Consider the following 25,965-nt stretch of genomic DNA (forward strand, 5'->3'; position numbering starts at 1 on the left):
AGAGATGAGGGCATTGGCTGCATTGCAATGTTGGTGGAGGACGGGGGTAATTTTGTGGAGCCTTTCTCTCCTGTCTCTTCTGTTGGCTTTGAAGTTTTTGGTTCCGATTATGATGGAACACTGCCACTTGGTACAGTCTCAGGCTTGTGGCTCAAACAGTTTAGGCTCGGGTCCAGTGGCTTTCAGTATCTTCAAAGAGAAGAGGGCAATCCCATGGTCTTTTGCCTGAAGTGAGCTCACTGAATAAGACTTGGCGTAAATAGGGTATAACTAACTATCAGTGATAGGTAGATGTACTGAGATGTTGAGATTGTAGAGATGTTGGAATGAAAGCAAGAACACGTGTGCTGCATTCTTGAGACAAGATAGAGGAGAACTTCAACCAGAGCTTTAACAGGCAAAGAACACAAGTATGAATTCTGCTGGGTAAGGTAACAATGCTTGTTTAAATGGAACAGGTAGAGAAATCAATAGATAACTTAATGAGAATAACCTTGAATATGAAACAGAATGATTAAGTTTAGATTTGTTGTAAGTAAATCAACAGTGACTATTTTCTCTACTTATGCTCAACAGTCAGTCCTATTTTTGCAAATGACTTCAATTATAAGTAACAATGACATCATTATCTTGAATAATAATGGACTTTCTGGGCATCATATGATGGCTTCTCTGGTGGCTATGGTTATGGCTCTAGGAATGGGGAGATCAAAGCTTCAGGTGCTCTCTGATGCAAATGAACTAACAAACTTTAGGAAACCAACCAACCACTTAATTACCTTTCAATGAGGCAAACATGCAAGCCAGATAGACTTCATTCCCATGAGAAATCTGGATAGTCTAATGGTTGTAAAATAGTAAGTCTTCTCCCCCACATTGAAGAGTGTACCACCCACCCATCATACATCATAAGCAACTCATTAGTGACTTTTGATTAAGAGCTAGCCAGACTGAGAGAGAGAAAGAGAAAAAACATTATGAAGAAGGAAGGTGTAGAAACTAAGATATATTTCTCTTAAATATATGTTCAGAATGATTCTCAACATGAGTGATAAGAAGAAGGGAGAGAAAGATCAAGTGGAAGCTTCTACAAATAGAATTTACTGATGCTTAGAGACCAGGTCTGTAGAAGGTTCCAGACAGACAAAAGGTGGAAGATTTGTAATGTATTTGGAGCCATAAAAGTTGAAATATATTTCAGGAAAGGTTTGAAGAAAAGGAGCATCAAAGAATACTGTGACTAAGAGAAAATCTGGGTGACAAGTGTGGTCGAATGTGCTGTTAGGCAAAACTTAAGGTCTTTATTGAAATTAAATTTATAATGAATTTGACTCTATTTTCAGTATTGAGTCTACTCATCTTTACCAGAAGTTGTTGTTAAACATGCTCAAAACTAATAAATTAAGACATACACGAAGATATATATACACACATCTCTCTTCATTTTCTGCACATCAAAAGCATAAAAGGAATCTGTTTGCTTTTTTATTTCACCCACAGTTTGGCTTTATTTGATGTGTGTGTGTGTATACAAATTAGTCTACGTGTATTTGTGAGTGTATATATATATAAAATTAAAATAGACAGCAGTTATCTTTCTCCCTTTCTCTCTCTCTCATATATATATATATATATATATATATATATATATATATATATATTCACACATACATACAAATTTAAACTGTCTGGATGAATATATCTGTTTTGTATTCAGAAACTAGAAAATGAACACCTATATATATATATATATTATATATTATCTTTCAACATCTCACAGATGTTGAAATTTGTATATTTTATTTTAAGAAATAGGAGCAAAATCTCCCTCAAACCACGCCCTATTTCATTAATGAGTGCATTATTTGACTGTTATGAGATATCAGGATGTCTACATAGGTGTGTATGATATGTGCACGTGTACGTGTGCATATGTGCATCTTTCCTTGCAATGCTACGTTCTGTCTCCCCTTCTCCAGTGCAGCCATCAATTCCTCTCCTTCAAGTCTCGTTTTTATCCACCCCATTCTCTTACCACTGACCATTTCTACAAACACCCATGTTTCTCTTTTATCAGAAAACATGTAACTGCGCCTAGCCATGGCTGTGTGGTTAAGAAGCTTGCTTCCCAACCATGTGGTCTTGGGTTCAGTTCCATTGCGTGGCGCCTTAGGCAAGGTTGTTGTTTTTTTTTTACTATAACCCAGACCAACCAAATCCTTGTGAATGGATTTGATAGATGGAAACTCAGTGAAGCCTGTCTCCCTTTCTTGACATTGGATGATGGTCGTAGGTGAGCTTCACCATCATACAAGCTATGTTGTTCATTTCTAATCTTCCATGAATGAAAAACACGACAGGTCGTGGGAAATATTATTTTGTTTGCAAACAGGTAAGACGAGAATGCATTGTAGCCCTTCGCCCCGACATTCGAAATTCTGTGTGCTATAATGACAACTTACTGTTTGTCCTAAATTATACATACATACATACATAGGTAATAGTAATCGTTTCTTATTAGGAAACCAATTAGTCATGGTGCTGTTTTTCTCACAGACGGTGCCCAACTGACCCTACCATACTGTGTAGTCGACAAAATCAAAAACAATGCGCAAAATTAAAAATACAAAATGGCGACAATTTACCCATCGCACCCTCTGTGTGTGTGTGTGCGTATACATATATAATGTACGAGTGTATCTGTCTTCCTGTCAGTACATATGTTTATATACACTACTTGTGCCTGTGTGTGGCACAAACATTGCAAAGACTTAAATATGGAAACACACACACACACACACACACACACATTTGTTGTGCAACAACTTTACATGTGCGTGGTGTGACATGTGGGAAATCATACGCACATTAACACATGTGATTCATATACATACCTTCATTGATAGACATATGGATGCATACACACCCACGCACGACGTCAGCTTGTGTACAAAGATATTTCATCATTAAATGCACATGTTCATATACACACACACGCATATGTTCGTATGCACATGCACATGTTCATATACGCATATGCTTGTACATGTGTCCTATATACATGAGTTAAAAACAACTGCACACACACAAAATTATATGTGTGCATACATATGCTCACAAGTATATATACTTCTTTTCTTGGTCCCTTAACCCTCAATGGAGTTGTCGGAACCCATTTCAAAGTAGCAGAACCTCTTTCTATCTCTCCTCAGACTGAACATAGCCTGGTACTTGTTGAGAGAGAAGAAAACTTCATTTCCAAAAGGATATAAGGTTGTATTGATTTTAGCAGGATTTGAACCCGGAACGCAGAGTGCCAGAAGAAATACTGCAAGGCATTCTAACTGAGACTCTAACAGTTCTACCAGTCTACTGCCTTTCCGAGTCCATACATGCAAAAAATATACATCTACATAGGAACCGTGACACTCAACGTGAATGTGTGCGTGCATAGTAACACTCATGGCTGTGTGGTTTAAGAAGTTTGCTTCTGAACCTCAGAGATTCAGGTTCAGTCTTACAGCATGGCACTTTGGCCAAGTTTTTTTGTTTTTTTTTACTGTCGACCTAGATCAAAAAAAAATGCCCCAAAACAGATTTGGTAGACACAAACTGAAAGAAGGCCATTATGCATATGTGTGTGTCCTTGTTTCGACGTCATGTGATAGTTGTTAGTGAACGTTGCCATCATGCAAGCAATGCCATTTGTTTCTGGTCTCCCATGAAAACATATATGGCCAAAGAGAAATATTGCCTTGCTGGCAATAAGAATGCATCCAGCTGTAGAAAATCTGCCTCAGTGAATCCTGCCCAACCCGTACAAGCATGGAAAAAGTAGAGATTACAATAACAATGGTTACAACACATTCTGACACCGGTTTGTAAATGTACACACTCATACACATCTACATAGGAGATGGCACAAATAATCCAAAACACACAGATATTCACGTGGCGTTAGGAAGGGCATCCAGCTGTAGAAACTCTGCCAAATTTAGATTGGAGCCTGGTGTTGCCATCCAGTTTCACCAGTCCTCAGTCAAATTGTCCAACCCATGCTAGCATGGAAAGCGGACGTTAAACGATGATGATGATGATGATGATTATGGTAAATAATTCATTGGTGTGTTGTTGGCTCCCCAGTGAAAAGCTTATTCTGATACTGTGTGTATGTACAGTTGGATAGTGTGACAGATGCTGTATCTCTCGTTCTCTCACTGATGGACTGGACAACTGCTAGTGAACGAAACATTGGTTAGTTTTACTGTGTTGTACAATGTTACAAAGGCGAATGGTGTGTGGCTCAATGATTAGAGCGTCGGGCTCACAATCGTGAAGTAGTGAGTTTGATTCCCGGACCGGGCTGCGTGTTATGTTCTTGGGCCAGACACTTTATTTCATGTTGTTCCAGTTCATTCAGCTGTAGAAGTGAGTTGCGATGTCACTGGTGCCAAGCTGTATCGGCCCCTTTGCCTTTCCCTTGGATAACATCGGTGGCATGGAGAGAGGAGACTGGTATATATGGGCGACTGCTGGTCTTCCATAAACAACCTTGCCCGGACTTTCTAGGTGCAATCCCATGGTTATTCATAACCGAATTGGGTCTACCCTTTTACCATGTTATGATACCTAATACATTTGAATGTAAGACTAGGTTTCTGTGTAAAGTATCTTTCAGTGCAGTAGGCTTAAATAATTCATAAGACACTCACTCTTCTGTGCGTATGTGTTTTCATGTATGTGTGTGTGTACGCACCCCTGGAAAGTGGAAAAGGAGGAGACTCATGAGAGGAAGTTCACCATGTACCAGGAACTGGTATAGCAGTGCAGAATCCAAGGTTGGTGGGCCCGTTGTGAACCAATTAAAACAGGCTGCCAGGGTCTCCTGGTGCATTCATTCTGCAAAAATCTGGCTGGGCTTGGTGTTACTGGTGCAGCAAAGAGCAGGGCCATACATTTCTGTCACTGAACCTGTAGGGGGAGGCCACTAGATGGCTTTGGGTGAAACGGGTGGAGCGGTGGTTTGCTTCGCCTGAACTGTAAGCTGGGACTTGATCGACCCCCACATGGGTCAACTTGGCTGATGAGGCCGAATGTTGAAATACTCAAAACTCCCCTACTCCCTGCCCCACGAAATTTGTCTGATGTTGCATTCCAGAACATCTGTTGGGTGTATCTTGGAACGAACTAAGAAGTTGGGGGGGGGGGGGGGGTTCATACTACAAGCATGATCTTGATAATGGAGAAGTTTGTTCATTTTACTAAACCTTTCAAATTCTTGGATATTTAAAAAAAATCTATTGAAACACTGGGTCTGTGTATTTCATTAGGGAAAAAAAAAAACAAGAAGAAAAACAGTCATGTTCCACTCCTTGCTTTATGGTTGAGTGGGTAAGCGTAATCACCACCACCACCATCATACCCAGCTGTATAAACAATGCCACTGGAACAAGTAAAGCTAACCGATTCTTGATAGATTATTTTATCAAGCCCACAGGAATGAAAGGCAAAGTTGACAGATCCAGTTTCACCGTGATGGGATTTGAACTCATAATAATGGTTCTTGGTTTCTGATAATCATTTTTTTCTTCTTTTATTTGCCACCAGGGCGAAGGGCAGCCGTTTTGGTGGGATGGGGTTTAAGCCAATTAAATGGAATGCAGTGGCATTTGGTCGGTACTTAATTAACGTACTTAATTTTTAACGAACAGGAAGGTCGAAAGGAGAAGTTAAGACGCGCGCGTGTGTGTGTGAATCAAACTATTTTGATCCTTACATAACTCCCAATAAATGTGTCGCGTATCCTCTCGTTTGACAACTCACTTGTATGTGTGTGGATAGATTGATAGATAGATGGGATAAAGTCTATTTGTAGTAAAAAGTAATAATCGATGTTAGTCAATTGCTGATCATTATTTCTCCATTTTCTTTTTACTTTAAATTTGATTCCCGATAAACTCATATTTATCTTTATCATTATCTGTAACTTATGAGCATAATATGCTTGTGTATGTATGCCCAGGGTTAACATAAATAATTATAACAGAAGTAAAACGGATATTTTTTTATCCCTTGGATGGTTATTCCAACCTCTAACTCTACTAACTTATCTATATATATATATATATATATATATATATATATATATATATATATATATTAGACAAAATGAGATAACAAAGCCAAGTCTATGTGGAGTTCTCAGGACATTTATAAGGAAAAAGGTATAAATATAGTCTTACAGCTGTTTCTGGGATATTATGGATATCCCTTCATCAGAGACGGTGGGAAATGGTTAAATAGAGGTAAATATTTGAGTTCGATTATATATATATATAAAGAAGTTGAGCAAAGAGATAAACATATATATATATATACATATATATATATATATAAGTACATATAAAAATAGGAAATGGATAGATGGATTAGTAGGTGTGTATGATACATGTGCATGTATACGTGCGTGAATGCACGCACACACACAGGTAGACTGCTAGGTAAATAAGACACAGATAGACAGTTATATATACTAAAATAAAGATATAAAGAAATATGTCTTAAATAGAAACATAGTTGAGCAAACACACACACACACACACACACACACACACACACATACAAACTTCTAATAGTGTTCATGTCGCCAAAGAAGAAATAAATAAATAAATAGATAAATATTAATGTGTTCCACAGAATGTATTGTGTGTTTTGTGATTTTCCTTTTCTCATACAGTGTGTGTATGAGAAAATGTGTTTCTGTAAATGCAGAGTAAAAGATCAACTTTAGCACTACAACAAAACACGCTACCTCTGTATTGAGTACTTGCACTCTCGTGCTTTTTATACTCAAAACGTACACGTATGCTTGCATATACATACAAGCACACATACACTTGCATATGTGTATGTATACATATATACATAAAAACTAACACACACATATATATATATATATATATATATATATATACATACATACATATACAATTTAATAATATTTTATAGATTTTATGGATCACAAATTTTCTCTTGGATTTTTCAGATTTTTAACCTAGTATTTTGTATAGTACGCTTTTCTTGATGGTGTCTGATCTCCTTCATCGTTTGAGGTGCACCGTGGTGGTTCATCTCTAAATTATTAATATATATATATATATATATATATATATATATATACCCTCGTGTGTTTATTCCTTCACAGGATACTGATACAATATAATGTACTCAACACTTCAGGATGTAGTGTTCCTTACCCTCCCCCATCTCTCTCTCTCTCTCTTTCTCTCTCTCTCTCTCTCTCTCTCTCTCTCTCTCTCTCTCTTTGTATATATATATCATCATCATCATCATCGTTTAACGTCCGCCTTCCATGCTAGCATGGGTTGGACGATTTGACTGAGGACTGGTGAAACCGGATGGCAACACCAGGCTCCAATCTGATTTGGCAGAGTTTTTACAGCTGGATGCCCTTCCTAACGCCAACCACTCAGAGAGTGTAGTGGGTGCTTTTACGTGTCACCCGCACGAAAACGGTTCATTCCGTTGTCTGTAGTTCATTTTTCTAACGTCCTGTACCCGAATATGCATCTATATATACACATGTAGATGCAAGTATGTACATATATGTGTGTATACATGCTTATATATCCTTTGTATTATATATATATATATATAAATATATATATAGAGAGAGAGAGAGAGAGATTCATTTGCGCGTGTGCCTCTATTAATGTGTGTCAGCATATGTGTGTGTGTACAAACGCGCACGCGTCCATAAATACGGACTTGGTGCCTGTACCACAGAGAGAGAGGTAAACAGAATGCTTATCTCTCATATTTTGTTGACGAGCCAAAGCCAGTTTTTTTTTTTTTTATGGTAGACTATTTATTTGTCAACAAACAAATGATTATCTCATTATGTACAACAAGGCTAGTGTGGGTTATTTATTTAGGGAGCCACACCCTCTATCTGCTGGCGTATCTGTGAAACATGTTGTGTGAGCCAGATCGGCGTACTAAACCTTGTTTTTCAGTTTTTACATGTTTTCTGTTACAACTGCTCTCAGCCACCTCCCTCCGCCCTCTCCCCGTCTCTCTCCGTCGTAGTTCTCTGACCTCATTTATCTCTTCCATCATCCACCCATCTTTTTCCATCAGTGATGTACTTGCCACCTTACTCAACTTGTCTTTCTTTCTCCACCTTATGACACCCGCCACAGCCAGACGCATCTGCATGCAGTCATCGTCGTCGTCGTCGTCATCTCTCACTGGCGTGACCTGTAAAATAACTGTCTTAGTTGCCATTCAGCATCGCAGTTATTCCCCATGCACCAAAAATGCTTCTGGTGGATTAAATAAATAAATAAAATATAGATTGACACAGCACATGTGTCCGTATATACCGTAAATCCTCGAGTATAATCCGCATTTTTTTCCCCAAAATTTAAAGGTCAAAATCCCTGGTGCGTACTATATACGAGGTTAAAAATTGAAAATATTTTCTAAGCAATGTCCGAGTTTCTATTTGCTGCCCGGCAATGTTTATACCAGACGCATTTTGTGATATCGGGCGCGAAAATATCTTAACCCATTACCTCCCATAATTCTATTAACTGGAATTTTTTTATGAAACTTTGATTTCTAGCATAAAACAGCCTTAGAAACACGCTGGAATGATCAAAATAACATTTTTAAATATAAATAAGCGAGATATTGGGTGAAAAATTAGCAAACCTCATTTGAATATCAGAGAAATATACCGAGTAGATATAGCAAAAAGGTTAGATATGTGTAAATATTGACAGATAATTACAAAATTTGTAATTTTTAAGTGATCTCATATGAGATCACTGGTAGGTAATGGGTTAAGCTAAGGTTGAAAGCAATGAAGTCATAAAAGAATCCTAAAAGTTGTTCGCTAAAGGTGGAAGGGTTCGCGCTCCCGACCTGACTGATATGTAAATGGATTGTGTATGCATGGAATGAACTTGACCCCCAGATTATTGTGAAAAGTTTTATCAAATGTTTTATATCATCTGCACTGGATGGTACTCAGGATGACGCTGTATGGAAAGATGAAACAGTGAATCTTCTGATGTTGACTGTGAATCTGCTGATAATATCAACATGAAGCGAAGTCTCTCTTGGACTCGTCACTGCAACATCACATCACATTGCGAAGGTTATGCGTTTGCAATCCAATAGCAGGAGATTGGTATGAAATACCTAATAAACAAAAGTGACAGTTAAACTCTTGGAGCTTCGAGATGCAACTGAAAATGTAGATTGTCATATTTCTGTGGAAAACATCAGGCACTTTTTGGTTATCTCACCCCCATTAAAAAATTGGGTGATCTCCCTCAACTAAAAAATTGTTTAACCCTCAATAAAACAAAAAGAAAAAATGAAAAAAATTAATAAATATGAAAAATAGAAAGATAAAACATCTTGTTGAATCTGAGAATATTTTTTATAACAAATACAAAACTGAAAAAATTAATAAACTCATGATTTGCAGCTTCCCCACGAATGTCATCAAGCTACTACTACGTCTCTCTGCAACCCGACGTTGTTACAAAAACAATATATAATACCATTCGGGGAAAAGACTATCCTGGAATAAATATAGAGAACCCCACCCTCTTCCTGAATACATACACAAATATCGGCACTAGAAATACTAGTGGAATATTCCCACCAAGACATCTGTCAAGTGTAAGCCTAACAGACCGGATATTGTTATTTTAGACAGACAGGAAAAAGTATGTACCGTCATAGAGGTCAGCTGTCCTGCTGGTGTGAACTCTTTGAGAATCTAAGAGAAAGAAGGAAACCATGGATAATTGTTTCAAAAACATCCAGCTTCTAGATCCATTAAAAAAAATTTACATTTATATCAATAATAATTGGAGTAGAGTGTAACTGGAAATAGACTTTGCTAGTATTTTTAGCCGATTGAGGATTCGAGGAGAGTAGTAAATGGCAAACCTTTTTATTTTTTTATTTTTATTTTTATTTTTTCTAACCCCAGCATGTCATAATATTTATTTTTGTAATAATACTGTTGCTGGAGTGTCCTTTTCCATCTATACATGCATTTTGATTTTAAATAAATGCTTATAGATAAACTCTTATACTATGATGTCGCAAGGAGGGTCGTTTTTCTCTTTTTCCAAAAGTCCATCACGTGTCACCTAAAAACTTTCGAGGTATCGCTGCTGAAAAGCGTCATAGGTTCACCGTCCCTGGTGTGAAGGATCTCTCGTTATCTCTTGTTAATCCTGATTGAACAAATAGATCTATGATCAAGGCCATTCCAGCCATGATTATCCTGTCTTTTTAAGAGTGTTTAGAACTATATTATCTAAGGCTCCCTGACTTACTTAAGGTGACAGATGTTTTATTTGAAGGGCATTCGGTTTCTTTCTCTTAACTTTGTGCAGAAGCAGTTACCTACCTTGATTCAGCCGAGTTGCGTCCCTTGTTTGATAAATTTATATTTAACAAGCTGGCTTATTAATATTATTGATAAAATATGTTTTTATTTGGAGATAAATTCACATTTTCACTAATTGTATATACAGTGTTGCTTAATTGATATCAACACTATAAAATATATTTTGTGAATATAGTATCTTTGACAAAATATCTGTCTTGTCTCACCTCTCTCTGATCTACATCTCCATTTTTTTCTTTTCATTCTAGTAAACTTTGCCATGGCAGTACCACGAGTAATACGTGAGCAACCCCGTCGATGGATAATTGGAAGCGAAGTTTTCATATCATGGAATGCAAGTGAACTTCCTTCTTCTAAATTCCGTGTTGACCTTTTAGGATTAGAGGTAAGTGAAGGTTTTTATCAGGATTTTCTTCCTTTGTGATTAAATTGATTTCACAGACTACAAGACAAATGCAGGTGTCAGCCGTAATGCCCTCTTGTTTCGTTTTTGACCAATTCACGGACTGCCCTTGTGTGGTTAATGATAGAGTATTGTTGGTATTTGTTTGGCTTTAGTTTAGCATCAAACATTTAATACTTTCTACTATAAGCACAAAGCCTGAAATTGGTGGGGGGTGGATAGTCAATTACATCGACTCCAGTGTGTAACTGGTACTTAATTTATCGACCTCGAAAGGATGAAAGGCAAAGTTGACCTCGGCAGAATTTGAACTCAGGACTTAACGTCAGGTGAAATACCGCAATGCATTTCACCTGCTGTGCTAACAATTCTGCCAGCTCGCTGCCTTCATCAAAAGCATTCCATTTACCTCTATTTCACCCTGCCAAGTATTGTATGAACGTTCTAGATTACAATACTAAACGGGACCTTTCATTTGCTTGTTTAACATGGTGGAGGGTAGGGGGCGACTTGAAGGAAATTTAAATTACTTAATTTGTCGTACCTGTATATTTTAGCTAACATTTTAATTGCCAGCATCAGAACCCGGTACACATTTAAGGTATGGTACGGCAGGGAATTAAGATATTTTAAATGAGGAGGGTGGCCAGTGTGGAAAGAGAAGTGGCTAAAGGGGGTCGATGGTCGGAAAAGTTTGGTGACCCCTGCTGTAAAGGGTTGAGGTCACTGCGCAACTGTCTCTGCCCTTTGGTCATATAACTATTAATAGTGCACTCTGTTTGTGTGTGGTGATGATGATGATGATGATGATGATGATGAATGAAGATGAATGAAGAGATTGCCGTAGCAACTCCCTATTTACCTTTGTTGTACCCGTTTTTATTTCTTATAGTTAAATGGTAGTTTTTTTAAATGGCACTTGGTGAAGAATTTCCACAGCACTGGTGAACACAGCATGACGTTGGCTCTAGAAGATAACCTGTTGAACTATAGTACAGCTATCATACGAGTCCTTGAAGATGACAATCGGCGGCAGCTAAGGTCAGTCGGTACACTCTCTTGCTTATCCTCTTTTGCTTTCTCCTCTCTTTCTCTTCCCCTTCTCATCTTGTACTTATCTACAAATATGTTGTTGTTACTTAACTCTGAGTCAGCTCCAGTCAAGCCGACTTATGACCATTCTACCTTTTTTATCAGGCTCAGTGCATTGGGAGCCACATTGGTAACTCATTCTCCTTTCCTAAGATGGTAGGGTGGTATTTGAGGTAGATACAGCTCTTGGTTCTAGCAGGTCTCAATCACAAGTTGTCCGGTCCTTGTTGTGATGTGGTGGCTTTCATCCCTTCAGTGACCCTGAGAGCTATGCCAGTGGTGTGTAAGTTGTAAACAGAGCCTCCCAATCTAAACAGGTAAAGGGATAGAGGCCAGACTAACCTGGGTCACCTCTTCCCAAAGGTAAAAACGGGTTTGCATTGGGCCAACACCCCTACTGAGAAAAAAAATCGAAGTTACAGAAGCTTGCTGACAATCCAAAACCTGGGAGAGGAGGGCCTTCTCTTAAGGAAACATGACAGTGTACCGAAATCTGAAAGGAAGCTGCAAAGAAAAGCAGGGATCCAGCAGTAGGAAAAAACAACCCAGAGTTGACAACAGTTGAGAAAGGTCATTGAGGACCTGTGGTCCTTAGGGAGTCAAGTGTTTAAGTTAATCAAGTGACTCTGGTAACATACAGATGGTTTTTTTATTAGGTCTTATTTGATTTACTTTGATGAATTCTTAACCCTTTTGCAGACAGATAATTTTTTAAATCCTTGCGGTTTGGGTATTTTGTCTGCCGTTACAATCTGGGTTCAAACTCCACCTAGGTCGCCTTTGCCTGTTATCCTTTTGGGGTCGATTAAATAAGTACCAGTTACGCACTGGAGTCGATGTAATCGACTTAATCCCTTTGTCTGTCCTTGTTTGTCCCCTCTATGTTTAGCCCCTTGTGGGCAACAAAGAAATAATTATATGTACACACACACACACACACATATATATATACACATACATACATACATACATGTATTTATTTATCTCTTTGTCTTTATTACAGTTTTCCAGTTACTCTTTGGTCTGACATGTTTCCTGTCAATGGTGGAGAGAAAAATTCTCAAGAAAGATGTGAAAGATGGTTGGCAGAAGACCACCCCAATTTAGATATTAACCCCAACATGTGTCCATGTGCGTTACGGCAAGCAAGTCGGGACACAAGCCGTTATCAAAAAGATCCCCTTTGTAATACTAATTCCCCAAACAAAGCCCTCAATTGTATATATCATCCAAAAGCTACTGAATGTGTCATTTTAAACTCACAGAGGTTCGTATCACTACTCACATTGCTTTGTTCAGTTCAATACTCTACATTAGTGGTGCTCAGCCATTTCTTGCCTATAAAACCCTTCAATTCCTATTTTACTCTACTGGACCTCTTTCCCCCACCAATGTTAAGGGGGGGGGGGGAAACTATTGTATTTTTATAATTAAATATTATTAGAAATTGTATTAAAAAAAGTGTCAAATATTTTGTAGAAGAATAAACCAAGTAAAAAGCACCGTTCAAGTATGATATAGGATATATAAATCTAGCATTTTTAGATACTATCGTACGTTAAATTCAACTTACATTGAAAGTCAACAAAGTTTGCTTTAGAAGCGTTGAGATGTATTGAAAGATGCAGATAAGGAAATAATTTTATTCTCAATCGCAGAATAGTGCTAATAAAATAGCATGAACCGGATAAACTGTCCATATTTTGGAGAAAAATCTGTCAGTGGCCAGCCATGAGACTCAAACTCACATCCTTATTTAGTGTACTTTTTATATAATTTGGTACCACTTTCCTTGTTAACACTATTGTACTCACCAAGGGTAGCGAGCTGGCAGAATCATTATCATGGTGGATGAAATGCTTTGCGGTACTTCACCGGTCGTTACATTCTGAGTTCAAATTCCACCGAGGTCGACTTTACCTTTCATCCTTTCAGGGGTCAATAAATTAAGTATCAGTGAAGCACTGGGGTCAATGTAATCGACTGGTCCCCCTCCTCCCAATTCCAGGCCTTGTGCCTTTAGTAGAAAGGATTATTGTACTCGCCACAGTGTACTCTGCTTTGTATAACATAGAACTACAGCACTATTTGGTGCTATATATTAACTACAAACATTATTGTACTTATTTAGTGTACTTTTTATATAACTTGGTACCACTGTACTAGATAACATTCATTGTACTTACCGCAGTGTTCTCTATACAAGTTGGTACTATTGTACTAGTATGTATTTACTGTGAACATTATTCTACTTACTGTGGTATATACTCTTCTTTGGAGATCTTAGTTTTACTGTAGTGTCTAACACACCACTGTGTCATACTCTGCTATAACTTACAACTGTTCTAACCCTGCTGTACTATAACCTAAACTGTAATATTCATGTCGCTATTTCAGTACAACCAATGCAGGCCAGTCGTGTTGCTATGGTGGCAGAAACAACAGTTTACTAGAGTGGCAGTCTCATTCAGACTGTGGTTATGTTTACCGATATAACAACCAAGCTCAGGGAGATGGAATCGTGCCACACTTAACACATTTCGAGTCAGATATTATACCATTCTTACACTGCTGCATGTACTCAGGAAAACAGAAACTGTGCCAGAAATTCTTCCAATGGAGACCTGCTACCAAATGTAACGCTTACAATCCTCCATCGCCTGGTGAGTTCTTCAGGTGCCAATTCAAACGTCCTTTGTTTTATATTGTTTCTTCCCCATTCCTGCTGTTTATATCATAGTGTAGGCGGTGGTGGTGGTGGTGGTGGTGGTGGCGGCGGCAGTGGCAGTGAATCGTATGTCAGCCTTCACTTGGTAAACCTATGATCAAACATGTTCTACTCATGGCTAACCCATCTTTTTTTTTTTTTCTGTTGGGATGGATACCTCTAGAGCAGTGGTTCCCAAATTTTTTCAGGTTGCCGCCCCCTTGGCACCCAGACCACATTCCTAGTGCCCCCTCACCCTCCCCACCACAAATATAGGCCATTTTCTACAGCAAATCCAAAACAACTGTATTTCACAAACAAAACTTAAACCTAATTAAATTATTAATATATGTATTTATTTTTTTTTACATCTATCACCCCATTTTGGCCACCCCCATTATCATCCTACTTTTCATCACCGTCCCGCTGGATCTTTCCAATGAACCCCAAGGAGGCAGCACTGCTCACTTTGGGAACCACTGCTCTTGAGTTACAATGTTTTATGTGTTTGTTTTTTTTTTCAAGTCAGTTGGATGTAAGTTCATATAAACAATCTTAAAAAACAAGAGTCACTTCCTGATCCTGTAAAATGTGGAAACTGCATTACACTGGGGGTAAAGAGAACTTTGACCTTTTTTTTTTTTACAGAATTTAAAGAGAAAAGTTGCTTTATATATGCAACTAGCTGACCATGTGGCGTCAATAACGATGGCTAATTGTAGTATTTTGTATAATAAATAAGGTACAAAATAATCACACATTCACATACTTCCCTTGTACACGCACACACAGAGTTTAAGCGCTGATTTTTTTTCACCCCTTCCTTTCTCTCATTGCTATTACTTTCTTTCACTCCCTCTCAGTCAGGGCTATTACTCCTCTCACTACTTCTCCTTCACTGAATTACTATTTTCTCTCCTCCTCTGTGTCCGGCGTGATTCTGGATTGTCTGTTATCATATTAGGGTTAGTGTTGTCAATACCTACCTGCCAAAGATGTGTGTCTTTGTAACTGACTTAGAAAATGTTGTTGTTGTTGTTGTTACATGATTGAGTGGCAGAAATATTAGTACTTGGGGAAAAAATGCCTTGTGGTATTTGTTGCAGTTCTCTATGTTCTGATTTTAAAATCCCACCCAAGACAGCTTTGCTTTTTATCCTTTCTGGGTCAATCACTATGACTAACCCTTCCCCCTACAAAATTGCAGGCATTGTGCCTAAATCTGAAATCATTTTTGTTTAATAAATTCAGAAGAAGAATCTCACTAAAATCTGTTCCGTTTTCAGCGCAGGCAGCTGGTGACCCTCACCTGGTAACGTTAGATGGCAAGAAGTACACATTCAATGGTCTGGGTGAGTTCATTCTGCTGCAGGACAAAAGCAAATCTGTTGTGATCCAGGTGAGAGCTGCCCAAGCTCGTGATATTGATGGTGAGTATGTCTGGTTTGTTTACATTCAATTTGATGTGTGTTTCATTGATAGCAGCATTAATAATTAATTATGGTTGGAATTTAGCCCTTGGCCAGCCGTAATCCAGCAGCTCTCCAGTGAGATGTTTCACTGTCAGGACCAGATCGTCTTTCATTGTCTTGACACAGTGTCTCTAGGACTACCAATCTGTTCTTTCTTTTTGTAGTTTGACCTGAGGTCAGTTCTGATTCCACCGATCTGTTTGGAAGTATTATAGCCATGACTCTCTGTCTTATTTCTCTGCAGAAATAATGTATCTAGGATTACATTATCCAATGTGCCCAACTTTTAATAAAAAAACAGTGTCTGATTTTTAACCCTTTCGATACCAACCCGGCTAAAACCACCTCTGGCTCTGTAGTACAAATGTCTTCTTTTCATAAGTTTTGGCCTCAGGCTAACCAAAGCCTTGTGAATGGATTTGGTAGATGGAAACTGAAAAGAAGCCTGGCATGTATATATATATATATGTATGCATGTATACGTGTGTGTTTGTGTTTGTCTCCCCATCATTGCTTGACAACCGATGCTGGTGTGTTTATGTCCTTGTAATTAGCGGTTTTGGCAAAAGAGACTGATAGAATAAGTACTAGGTTTATAAAGAATAAGTGCTGGGGTCGATTTGTTCGACTAAAGGCAGTGCTCCAGCATGGCCACAGTCAAATGACTAAAACAAGTAAAAGAGTTTAAATTTTATTATGAATTGGATAAAAAATTTGTTTAAACATTTTGTGTATTGTAGAAATATAAACAGTTAAATATAAACAGTTATATTAGGCGCAAGAGTGGCTGTGTGATAAGTAGCTCACTTACCAACCACATGGTTCCGGGTTCAGTCCCACTGCGTGGCATCTTGGGCAAGTGTCTTCTACTATAGCCTCGGGCCGACCAAAGCCTTGTGAGTGGATTTGGTAGACGAAAACTGAAAGAAGCACGTCGTATATATATATATATATATATATATGTGTGTGTGTCTGTGGTTGTCCCCCTAGCATTGCTTGACAACCGATGCTGGTGTGTTTATGTCCCCGTCACTTAGCAGTTCGGCAATAGAGGCCGATAGAATAAGTACTAGGCTTACAAAGAATAAGTCCCGGGGTCAATTTGCTCGACTAAAGGCGGTGCTCCAGCATGGTCGCAGTCAAATGACTGAAACAAGTAAAAGAAAGTTAAATGCACAGAAATTTTAACAACATAACTAAGCTATTGTCGGAGCAGATGCCAGTGCCACCTGACTGGCACCCATGCCAGTGGCACGTAAGAAGCACCATTTGAGCATGATCCCTGCCAGTGTGGCCTGACTGGCTCCTGTGCCAGTGGCACATAAAAAGCAGCATTTGGGCATGACCAATTTCAGTACTGCCTGACTGTCTCCCATGCTGGTAGCACGTAAAAAGTACCATTCAAGCGTGATCATTGCCAGTGGCACCTGACTGGCTCCCATGCTGGTGGCACATAAAAAGCACCATTTGAGAGTGGTCGATGCTAGTACCGCCTGACTGGCCCTTGTGCTTGTGGCATGTAAAAAGTACCCACTACACTCTCGGAGTGGTTGGCATTAGGAAAGGCATCCAGCTGTAGAAACCTTGTCAGATCAGATTGGAGCCTTGTGCAGCCTTGTGGCTTGCCAGACCTCAGTCAAACCGTCCAACCCATGCCAGCATAGAAAACGGATGTTAAACGATGACGATGATGATGATGAAAACTGAGGACTATATGGGTTCCATATGGCCCTTGGAGGCATATGAACCCTTGTTGGGAACCATTGATTAAAACAATGCTTTAAATTCACAAACTGAGTTAATGGAACCATTTTACCCCTTTCTCTTAGAGATACAATAACTGACCAAAACTACCAGCCAAAATGTCCGGTTTAAATCATCTGAGCAGCATTGTGCTGTATTACTGAAAAGATCATGTAACTATCAACTTCCAGTCTGCCTGACTGTACGTAGGTACCACTCAGTTGTATCACTAGCCATGACACACAGCTATCAACTGTGGTACTTAGCTGTTAGTAGGTACCGCAAAAGTGCGTCCCACCACAAGGTCCAGTCCTTGCTGCGGTGTGGTGGCTTGTGTGCCTCAGTGACCCCGAGAGCTATGCCAGCGGAGCCACAAGCTCCAGGAAGGGCCTCCCATGCTGGACAGGTCAAAGGATAGGGGCCAGACGAATATGGACCACCTCTTCCCGGAGGTAAAATGGGTTTGTGTCAGGCCAACACCTGCTAGTTAGAAAAAGACTAAACAAAGATGCAAAAGAACTGATGAGGATGAAACTTGGGGGAGAAAGTGAAGACAGTCCGGAGTTGAGAACAATAGAAGACAGAGGTCATTGCTGGCCTCTGCTTCGTAGAGAGTGACCAGCTTAAGTAAGTACAAAGCTTTGTAGTTCATTGTGCTGTGTCAGTGATTAAGTCATTTAACCATCGACAGCCCACAAAGTGATAGGATAGAGTTTAGTGTATTGTATCAATGATTAACTGTGGAGGCACGTGGCTTAGTGGTTAGGGGTGTTGGACTCATAATTGTAAAATTGTGGTTTCGATTCCTTGACTAGCCATGTTACTCAGCTGGTAAACGTGAGTAATCCTGCAACAGACAACGCCCTGTCCAGTGGGGGATATACATGTCACAAAAAACAGGAAGCCAGCCTTATGAGTCTAAGTGACTCAAGAAGGATCAATCAATGACTAAACTACATACAACCCAGTCCACTTGGCTGTATGTAGGCACTACAGGGTGAGATGATTCACTACTGTAATGTGACATCTCTCTACTTTGTTGACTTGCTGTGCTGAGTTCAGTTCATTGTATGGGCAAAGTTTTTGATGACAGTCCAGTTTCCTATCTGTGATATATAAGTTCATCTCCATCTGTTCAATTAACACTTCCAAAACCTATGATAAATACCAGAGCTGTGTGTTCTGGTGAACTGTAAAAATTTTGCTGGATTTTTAGCAAACTCAAGGTCTCTGTAGTGAATGGGAGAAAGAAAATTTTGGTGCTGAGACTAATAGTTCAGTAGATTATACATCACTCAACACTCCTTCTCCATTGAGTAGGAAGCACAAGTTGGCTTAGTGGAGTTCATCTCATTCCAAAATTGTAGTAGTAGTTTAACCTAGAGTTAACTTTGGTTGAGTAGACTTATGATCAAAGATTACAGTCCTGGCCATCTAATCTTGTTGTTTATCTTGGATTTTATTATCCAACGTTTTTTATTTAATTTTAAGACAACAAAGTATGATTTGAGGGAGATTTTGCTGTTATTTCTTTCAGGTTGTGTGACCATACTGATGTTAGACTTGTGGAGTTGAACTTGGCATGTGAAGCTAATGAAATAGCCTTGGAATACTCTGCAGTTTTTCCTGCTTACTGAAGTCAATGATACTTAAATTAAGTGTGTTATGGAGCGGTCCAGCTTGAATTGTATGCTGGAGTGTGTTGATCATTCATCAGTGTATATTGTCTCATACATTTATTTAGTGATTCTCTCATGAAGTACAATGAAGTCTCTGCTTCACTAACAAGGTCATGATAAGGCTGAAATATAGCAAGAGTTGTCTCTCATAGTTATCTGAAATGTAAAACACTATTAGTCAATAACCAATATTGTTTTCCTCACCACACATCTTTAATGATCCCTGCATTCAACATGTTAACACCATTTCATTTTTTAATTAATAAATATATAGACACATTTATATGTATTTAATCTTGCTGGGGAAACAAAACCCATAGCTACCTATCTCATAGCTTGGAGTGAGGATCGAACCCATGAAACCCATGATTTCATTGTTATTTACCAATAAATTAGGAACAACTAACCTTCCAAAAATACCAACCATAAATAACTGAAATTTATTTACTAAAATATAATGTATTTACATAATGATACACTATTGATGACCACATGAAAATATGTTGTGTAATTGTTTGTTTGTTTTGAATCACAGATAAACTACAAAATGCCACGGTGTTTACTGGGATAGCTATGAAAATGAAAGGCATATCAGAAATAATTGAAATTGAAATTAATGAGCAGACTAATTATAGACTGCTGCTTGATGAGAAAGAATATAAATATGAAAAACTTGAATTTCAAGGTAAGATTTGAAATTTGATGGTTTTGTGGGAGATTCTGTTTCAATGGTTGGGGACCAGAACAGAAACAAAAACAGTACCAGCTGAGTGGTAAACATATTGGGCTACCAGCTGGGTGGTTAAGGGTATTGGACTACAGCAGGGGATTTTGATTTAAATCCAATACAAGCATCTTTTTTATGTTTCTAGTTTTGTATAAATTACCATTTTTAAAGATGTGCCTGTTATAATGGCATTTACTGTATTATACTGTCATAAAAAATTCCTCAGAGCCAGCTCTCCTGTACTGTTATGGCCATCTCTACTCTGCTGTCCAATCGATTGCATTGTGATGCCATGGCCAACACTTCTATATCATATTGTTGCAGTCAGCTCTACAAAAACAGTACCAGCTGGGTTGTTAGATGACCAGCTGAGTGGTTAACATATTGGGCTTCCAGTTGGGTGGTTAAAGGTATTGGACTACCAGCTGGGTGGTCAAAGGTATTGGTTTACACTAGCACCGACCACTTCCCAGCACCCACACCATCATCCACAAACCTACACATGCACACACACACATCAAGGTCACCAGGCCCTATCCACATGCACATACATGCTCTCATATGCACACGCACGTGCACCTTCGTTTTGGGATCACCACTACTTTTATTTATCTCCCCTTCTTCCTAGCTCTCTTGTCTGACCACCTCTGTCCGGCATTCGCCATGATTGATCACTAACCACTAAACCTTTTGTATTTTCTCTCTCTGCTTATTTCTGTCTTCCTTTCTGTTGAAGAGCATAGGTTCAAAACATAAAAGACTTTCTCACCATTATGTTACTCAACTCTATCTCTTATACTTGTGATTCTCTCATAAAGTACAGTGGAGTCTCTACTTTGCTAATGAGGACATCATAAGGCTGAAATAAAGAAAGAGTTGTTTCTCATACTTATCTGAAATGTAAAGACTTTCTCACTTCCCGAGCGTTAAACTAATACATCTGTTTGTTGTTTACACACCCGTCTTTGTTTTTTTTTTTTTTGTAAATCTCAACTAACTACTGTATTATCATACCTAGCTTTACTCTAGTGTATTATACCAGGTCATTTCAGTATTACAGATGCCCTCTTTTTTTTTATATTAACCCCAATCTCACTATACTAACTTTTACCAGTTATAGACCAGTCACTCCCCAACAATATTAACTCCACTCTTAACTTCTGTTTCTCTGTTACAGGACTGACAATCAACATCCATGAGAACCATGAGAACTCCACAGACATAATGGTTGTCTTCTCTTCTCACGAACTCTCTATTGAAATTGAGGTCACTCCTGACGTCATGAATATTCTTGTTCTGATGGGATCAAAAGCTTTAAGAAGTAAGTATTTTTCATTCTTATTTACTGCCAACTAGGTCAGCGCTAATTAAGCATACCTAATTTTAACAATCACACCCCCACACACGCACATTGTTACTGCGTCTACACATTCCCTTGTGTCATTCTCTTTCAGATGGTATGTGAGATTTTTAGAACAATATGGTTACTATTTCTTGTAAGCCAAGTAGCTGTGTAGAGGTTCTCTGAATTCATTTGTGTTGTTGTTATCAGTGTAATGCAGGGTTTCCTCATCCATTAACAGTGGGGTTATCAACGATACGTGTGTGTGTATCCTATAAAAACACTGTTACCATTATGTTACTCAACTCTATCTCTTATACTTGTGATTCTCTCATAAAGTACAGTGGAGTCTCTACTTTGCTAATGAGGTCATAATAAAGCTGAAATATAGAAAGAGTTGTTTCTCATACTTATCTGAAATGTAAAATGATAGGAGTCAGTGATTAATGTTTCTTTTCACACAACATAATTATCTCTAGTTGAGTCTTTAATAATCCCTGCATTAAATATGTTAACACTATTTTTGTTCATTTAATGTCCATTTTCCATGCTGGCATGGGTTGGACAGTTTGACCAGAGCTGGCAAGCAGAGCTGCACCAATACCCTAATCAAGTTCCAGTCCGATTTGATTTGGTGTCTACTGCTGGATGCCCTTCCTAATGCCAGCCACTTTACAAAGTGAGCTGGTTGCTTTTTATGTGGCACCACATGAGAATTTTCACATGGCTAGCACTGCATGGTATTTTTACCTGACATCACACAGGCACTTTCATGTAGCATTGGCATGGGTGCTTTTTACATGGCACCTGCACAGGACTCCTGCAGGGGCACCTGACCTGATATATATATATATATATATATATATTATCACATTATTAATAAATCATAGGGCAGGGTTAGATGTCCTATTATAGGCATCTCTGTATTTTAAATATATATATATATATATATATATATATATATATATATATATATATATATATATATATATATATATATATATATATATATATATATATATATGTATATATATATATATATATATATATATATATATATATATATATATATATATATATATATATATGTATATATATATATATATATATATATGTATATATATGTATATATATATATATATGTATATATATGTATATATATATATATATATATATATATGTATATATATGTATATATATATATATATATATATATATATATATATAGTGGACATTCTTGCCATAGACAATAGACAACAGGTTAGCATTCTGCAATTTCTCGCTCAACAACCTGCACAGATGATTTGCTTACAGTGACCAAATTGACATTCCCTGTCCAGGTACAAAGTGTGCCACACATTAGATGCCAAAGTGATCATAAAGCAGCATGAGATGAAGTGTTTTGCTCCAGAATTCTTATGTCTCTTTCTGTGTTTTCTGTTTCATGTTGACACATATGTATACACACACACACACACACACACACAGAGTAAATTTATTTGTATTTTGCTTTCTCACCAGACAATGTAGAAGGGTTGCTAGGTAACTATAATGGCAACATATCAGATGACTTCAGAGCACGAGATGGAACCATAATACCAACCAGTTCCAGTATGGAGGACATCCATTATAAATTTGGTAATACATGTAAGTTCACACTGTTACTTAACTTTATATATTGTTGTTGTTGTTGTTGTTGTTATCTTCCCCAACACCCTTGGAAAATTTCATGGACCAGATTAGTGAATTAGATAAGTGGGAAATTTTGTGCCACTAACAAGCAAAACCGTTGATAAGATTTATGAAATAAGATAAGTTTACATGCTGTGAGGAGAGATTAAGTAAATTCTGATGTCTGACAAAGAACAGTTTTCCAACTTCTTTTACAACACTCCACACATGTCACTCAATTTTATTCTTTACATCCTTCCAAAACCATTTCTCATTTCTAGTCCTAACCTATCTCTGCATGCAATATTAGGATTTTCTTCACCTCTCTTCATGTCATACAAAATATCTTAATTTTACAAATGTGTTTCACCAATGATAAACAATGGACTACTTTGATTTTCATCAACAGGGAGGGTTGCAGCGAAAGACAGTTTGTTTTCCAAGTCCTACAAACCAGCAACGCCAGAAGAAGACAATTACCAACCAGTTTTCATCGACAAACTGGATGAAAACAACCTTCGAAATGGCACCATTAAGCTCTGTGGGGATGTAGCACCTTGTCGATTTGACTTTCAGGTTATTGGGAAGCCATCAGTTGCCTTGGCTATAAAGAACTTTGTGGCTAAATTTTCAGCCCTCAAAAAAGACATAGAAATTGGTAAGTTTCCGTGCCTGACAATTCATTAGTAGACTTTGTATTTCAAATGATATTTCAATGATGTGTTGCCTGTTTGATCCTGGATCAGTCCTGATTGAACAGGCCAATAATCAAACACACTCCAGCTTTGACCACCCTATCTGTCTGTTTATCAGGGTCTACATTGTCCAATGTGTCCTTCTTGTTTTAAGACGGTGGCATGTGATTTGATAGAATTGTGTTGCTGTTTCTAATTAGTCAAATGATTATGTAGGGATTCTCTCCCTTCGTGTGTGAGTTATGCTGTTGGTAAATGTTGAAATACTGGCTTAAGAACCAGGCTTAAAATAAATATTGGTATTGATTTGATCAACTAAACCCCCAACATGGCTGCAGTCCAATGATTGAAGCAAGTAAAAGAATAAAAGAATATATAAATTAAAACAAAAGTCACAAATCAAATTTTTAAAAAACCCAGCTATGTATTAAATATATCCTTTCAATTTTATTGTTTCAGAAATTCGATGTCCTTCAATTGAGTTCTTGGAGAATGGTAATATGACCATCAGTGGTCATTTACCAGGCGATTATGCCTTGTTCCAGTGTGACCCAGGCTTCACACATTTCCATGCCCACCAGCTGCTCTGTTCATCAAATGGCACTTGGAATGGCACAGTGGCAAAATGTCTCAAAAGTGGTCAGTGGTTTTGCTCAAAAATCATCTCTATATATCTCTCCCCTTTCTCTCTCTCTCTCTCTCTCTCTCTCTCTCTCTCTCTTCTACTCTCTCTCTCTCTCTTCTACTCTTAACAGTTTCATTTTCACTGCTTCTTTTCAACTAACCTAAGTAGTCTCTAGTTTCTGTAAATAATGACTTTGCGTTTGTCTCTCCACCATGTGACAACCAGTGTTGGTTTGTGTATGTCCCTGTAACAGCAATTTGACAAAAGAGACGAACACAATAAATACCAGATTTGAAATAAGTACCGGGGTTGGTTTGGTCAATGCTCATGCATCGCCACAGTCCAATGACTGATGCAATTAAAGGAATCAAAGAATAAAGATGATGTCTATAGCAAGAGGGAGCACACTGTATGAACAGATGTTCCACTAGTTTGCTGCATTGAATTCAAATTCCTTTCCTCAATTTTTCACCTATCGGTATAGCATAGATATGATATGAGATTTAGCTACTGTTTTTACCTTATCAACTACTCGTAGTCAGTCATGTAAGCAATTCCAAGACTTACATCATATAAACCAAAGGCTCTTAACCATTTTTTTATCTGTGGACCCCATGCACAGATGTTCTCATCACCTACAAGATATCTCATTCTGATACAAGTTAGCTCTGATAATGATCATAGCTATAAGGATATTTTGTGGAAATTTGCAAATTTTTTCAACTTATAAACATAACTTTCTCAGTGATTTATATATCTTGTTTTCCATTTGGTTCCAGTTGCAGACACAGGACAACCAGAGGTCTGGTACTACTGGGCAGGTGGTACCGGTGCCTTGCTAGCTCTCATCCTGATATTCCTAATTATATTTTTTAAATGTCGAAGACCATCAGTACGTCAAACGTTCAGGTAAGTTCATTCTGATTTTACATCTGCATCGTTAGGAAGGGCATCCACTTGTAGAAACCATGCCAAAGTAGACATAATACCTGACAGAACCCTTTGGCTTGTCTGTTCTTGTCAAACACCATGCAGCCCATGCCATTAAGGAAAAGAGGATGACAAAATTGTCATCAGTAGTAGCTGCATTGCCAAAACTATCATCCTCGCCATCACTGTAATGTTTGATATTCATTAACTCCATCAGCAGCTGCAAGATCATATCATATCTGCCCCTGAAGATGCTCTGCATACCTAGAACCTGGGTCCCACAATGTTGCAAAGCTGTGCTGCACTTGTAAATTCAACTTGTAGGGAACCTGTGGGTACGTGTGCACTTATTCCTCAATTGGTTGACTTATGGTGAATTTACAGCTACCAAATACCATCTTTATCTCTCTCTCTCTTCCA

At 38.1% G+C, this 25,965-nt stretch overlaps 1 protein-coding gene across 2 annotated transcripts in view; it reads left to right on the forward strand.

Annotated features, from left to right (window-relative positions):
• Window positions 1–25,659, forward strand: part of LOC106883016 (sushi domain-containing protein 2) — a 105,754-nt gene extending 80,095 nt beyond the window's left edge. Inside the window, exons 6-16 of one of the 2 annotated variants that reach the window (XM_089358978.1) lie at window positions 10,708–10,844; window positions 11,755–11,903; window positions 12,958–13,221; window positions 14,352–14,617; window positions 15,948–16,091; window positions 20,091–20,240; window positions 21,460–21,603; window positions 23,146–23,271; window positions 23,705–23,953; window positions 24,450–24,629; window positions 25,395–25,659. In XM_089358978.1, coding sequence (XP_089215104.1) covers window positions 10,708–10,844; window positions 11,755–11,903; window positions 12,958–13,221; window positions 14,352–14,617; window positions 15,948–16,091; window positions 20,091–20,240; window positions 21,460–21,603; window positions 23,146–23,271; window positions 23,705–23,953; window positions 24,450–24,629; window positions 25,395–25,528 — 1,943 coding nt within the window. In that variant the 3' untranslated portion in view covers window positions 25,529–25,659. The remainder of the gene's footprint in view (window positions 1–10,707; window positions 10,845–11,754; window positions 11,904–12,957; window positions 13,222–14,351; window positions 14,618–15,947; window positions 16,092–20,090; window positions 20,241–21,459; window positions 21,604–23,145; window positions 23,272–23,704; window positions 23,954–24,449; window positions 24,630–25,394) is intronic. The other variant, XM_089358979.1, reaches the window with a different exon arrangement.
• The last annotated feature ends 306 nt before the right edge of the window (window positions 25,660–25,965 follow it).

Source organism: Octopus bimaculoides, chromosome 10 (genome assembly GCF_046866305.1).
Source record: "Octopus bimaculoides isolate indiv1 chromosome 10, ASM4686630v1, whole genome shotgun sequence".
NCBI classification, from domain to species: domain Eukaryota; kingdom Metazoa; phylum Mollusca; class Cephalopoda; order Octopoda; family Octopodidae; genus Octopus; species Octopus bimaculoides.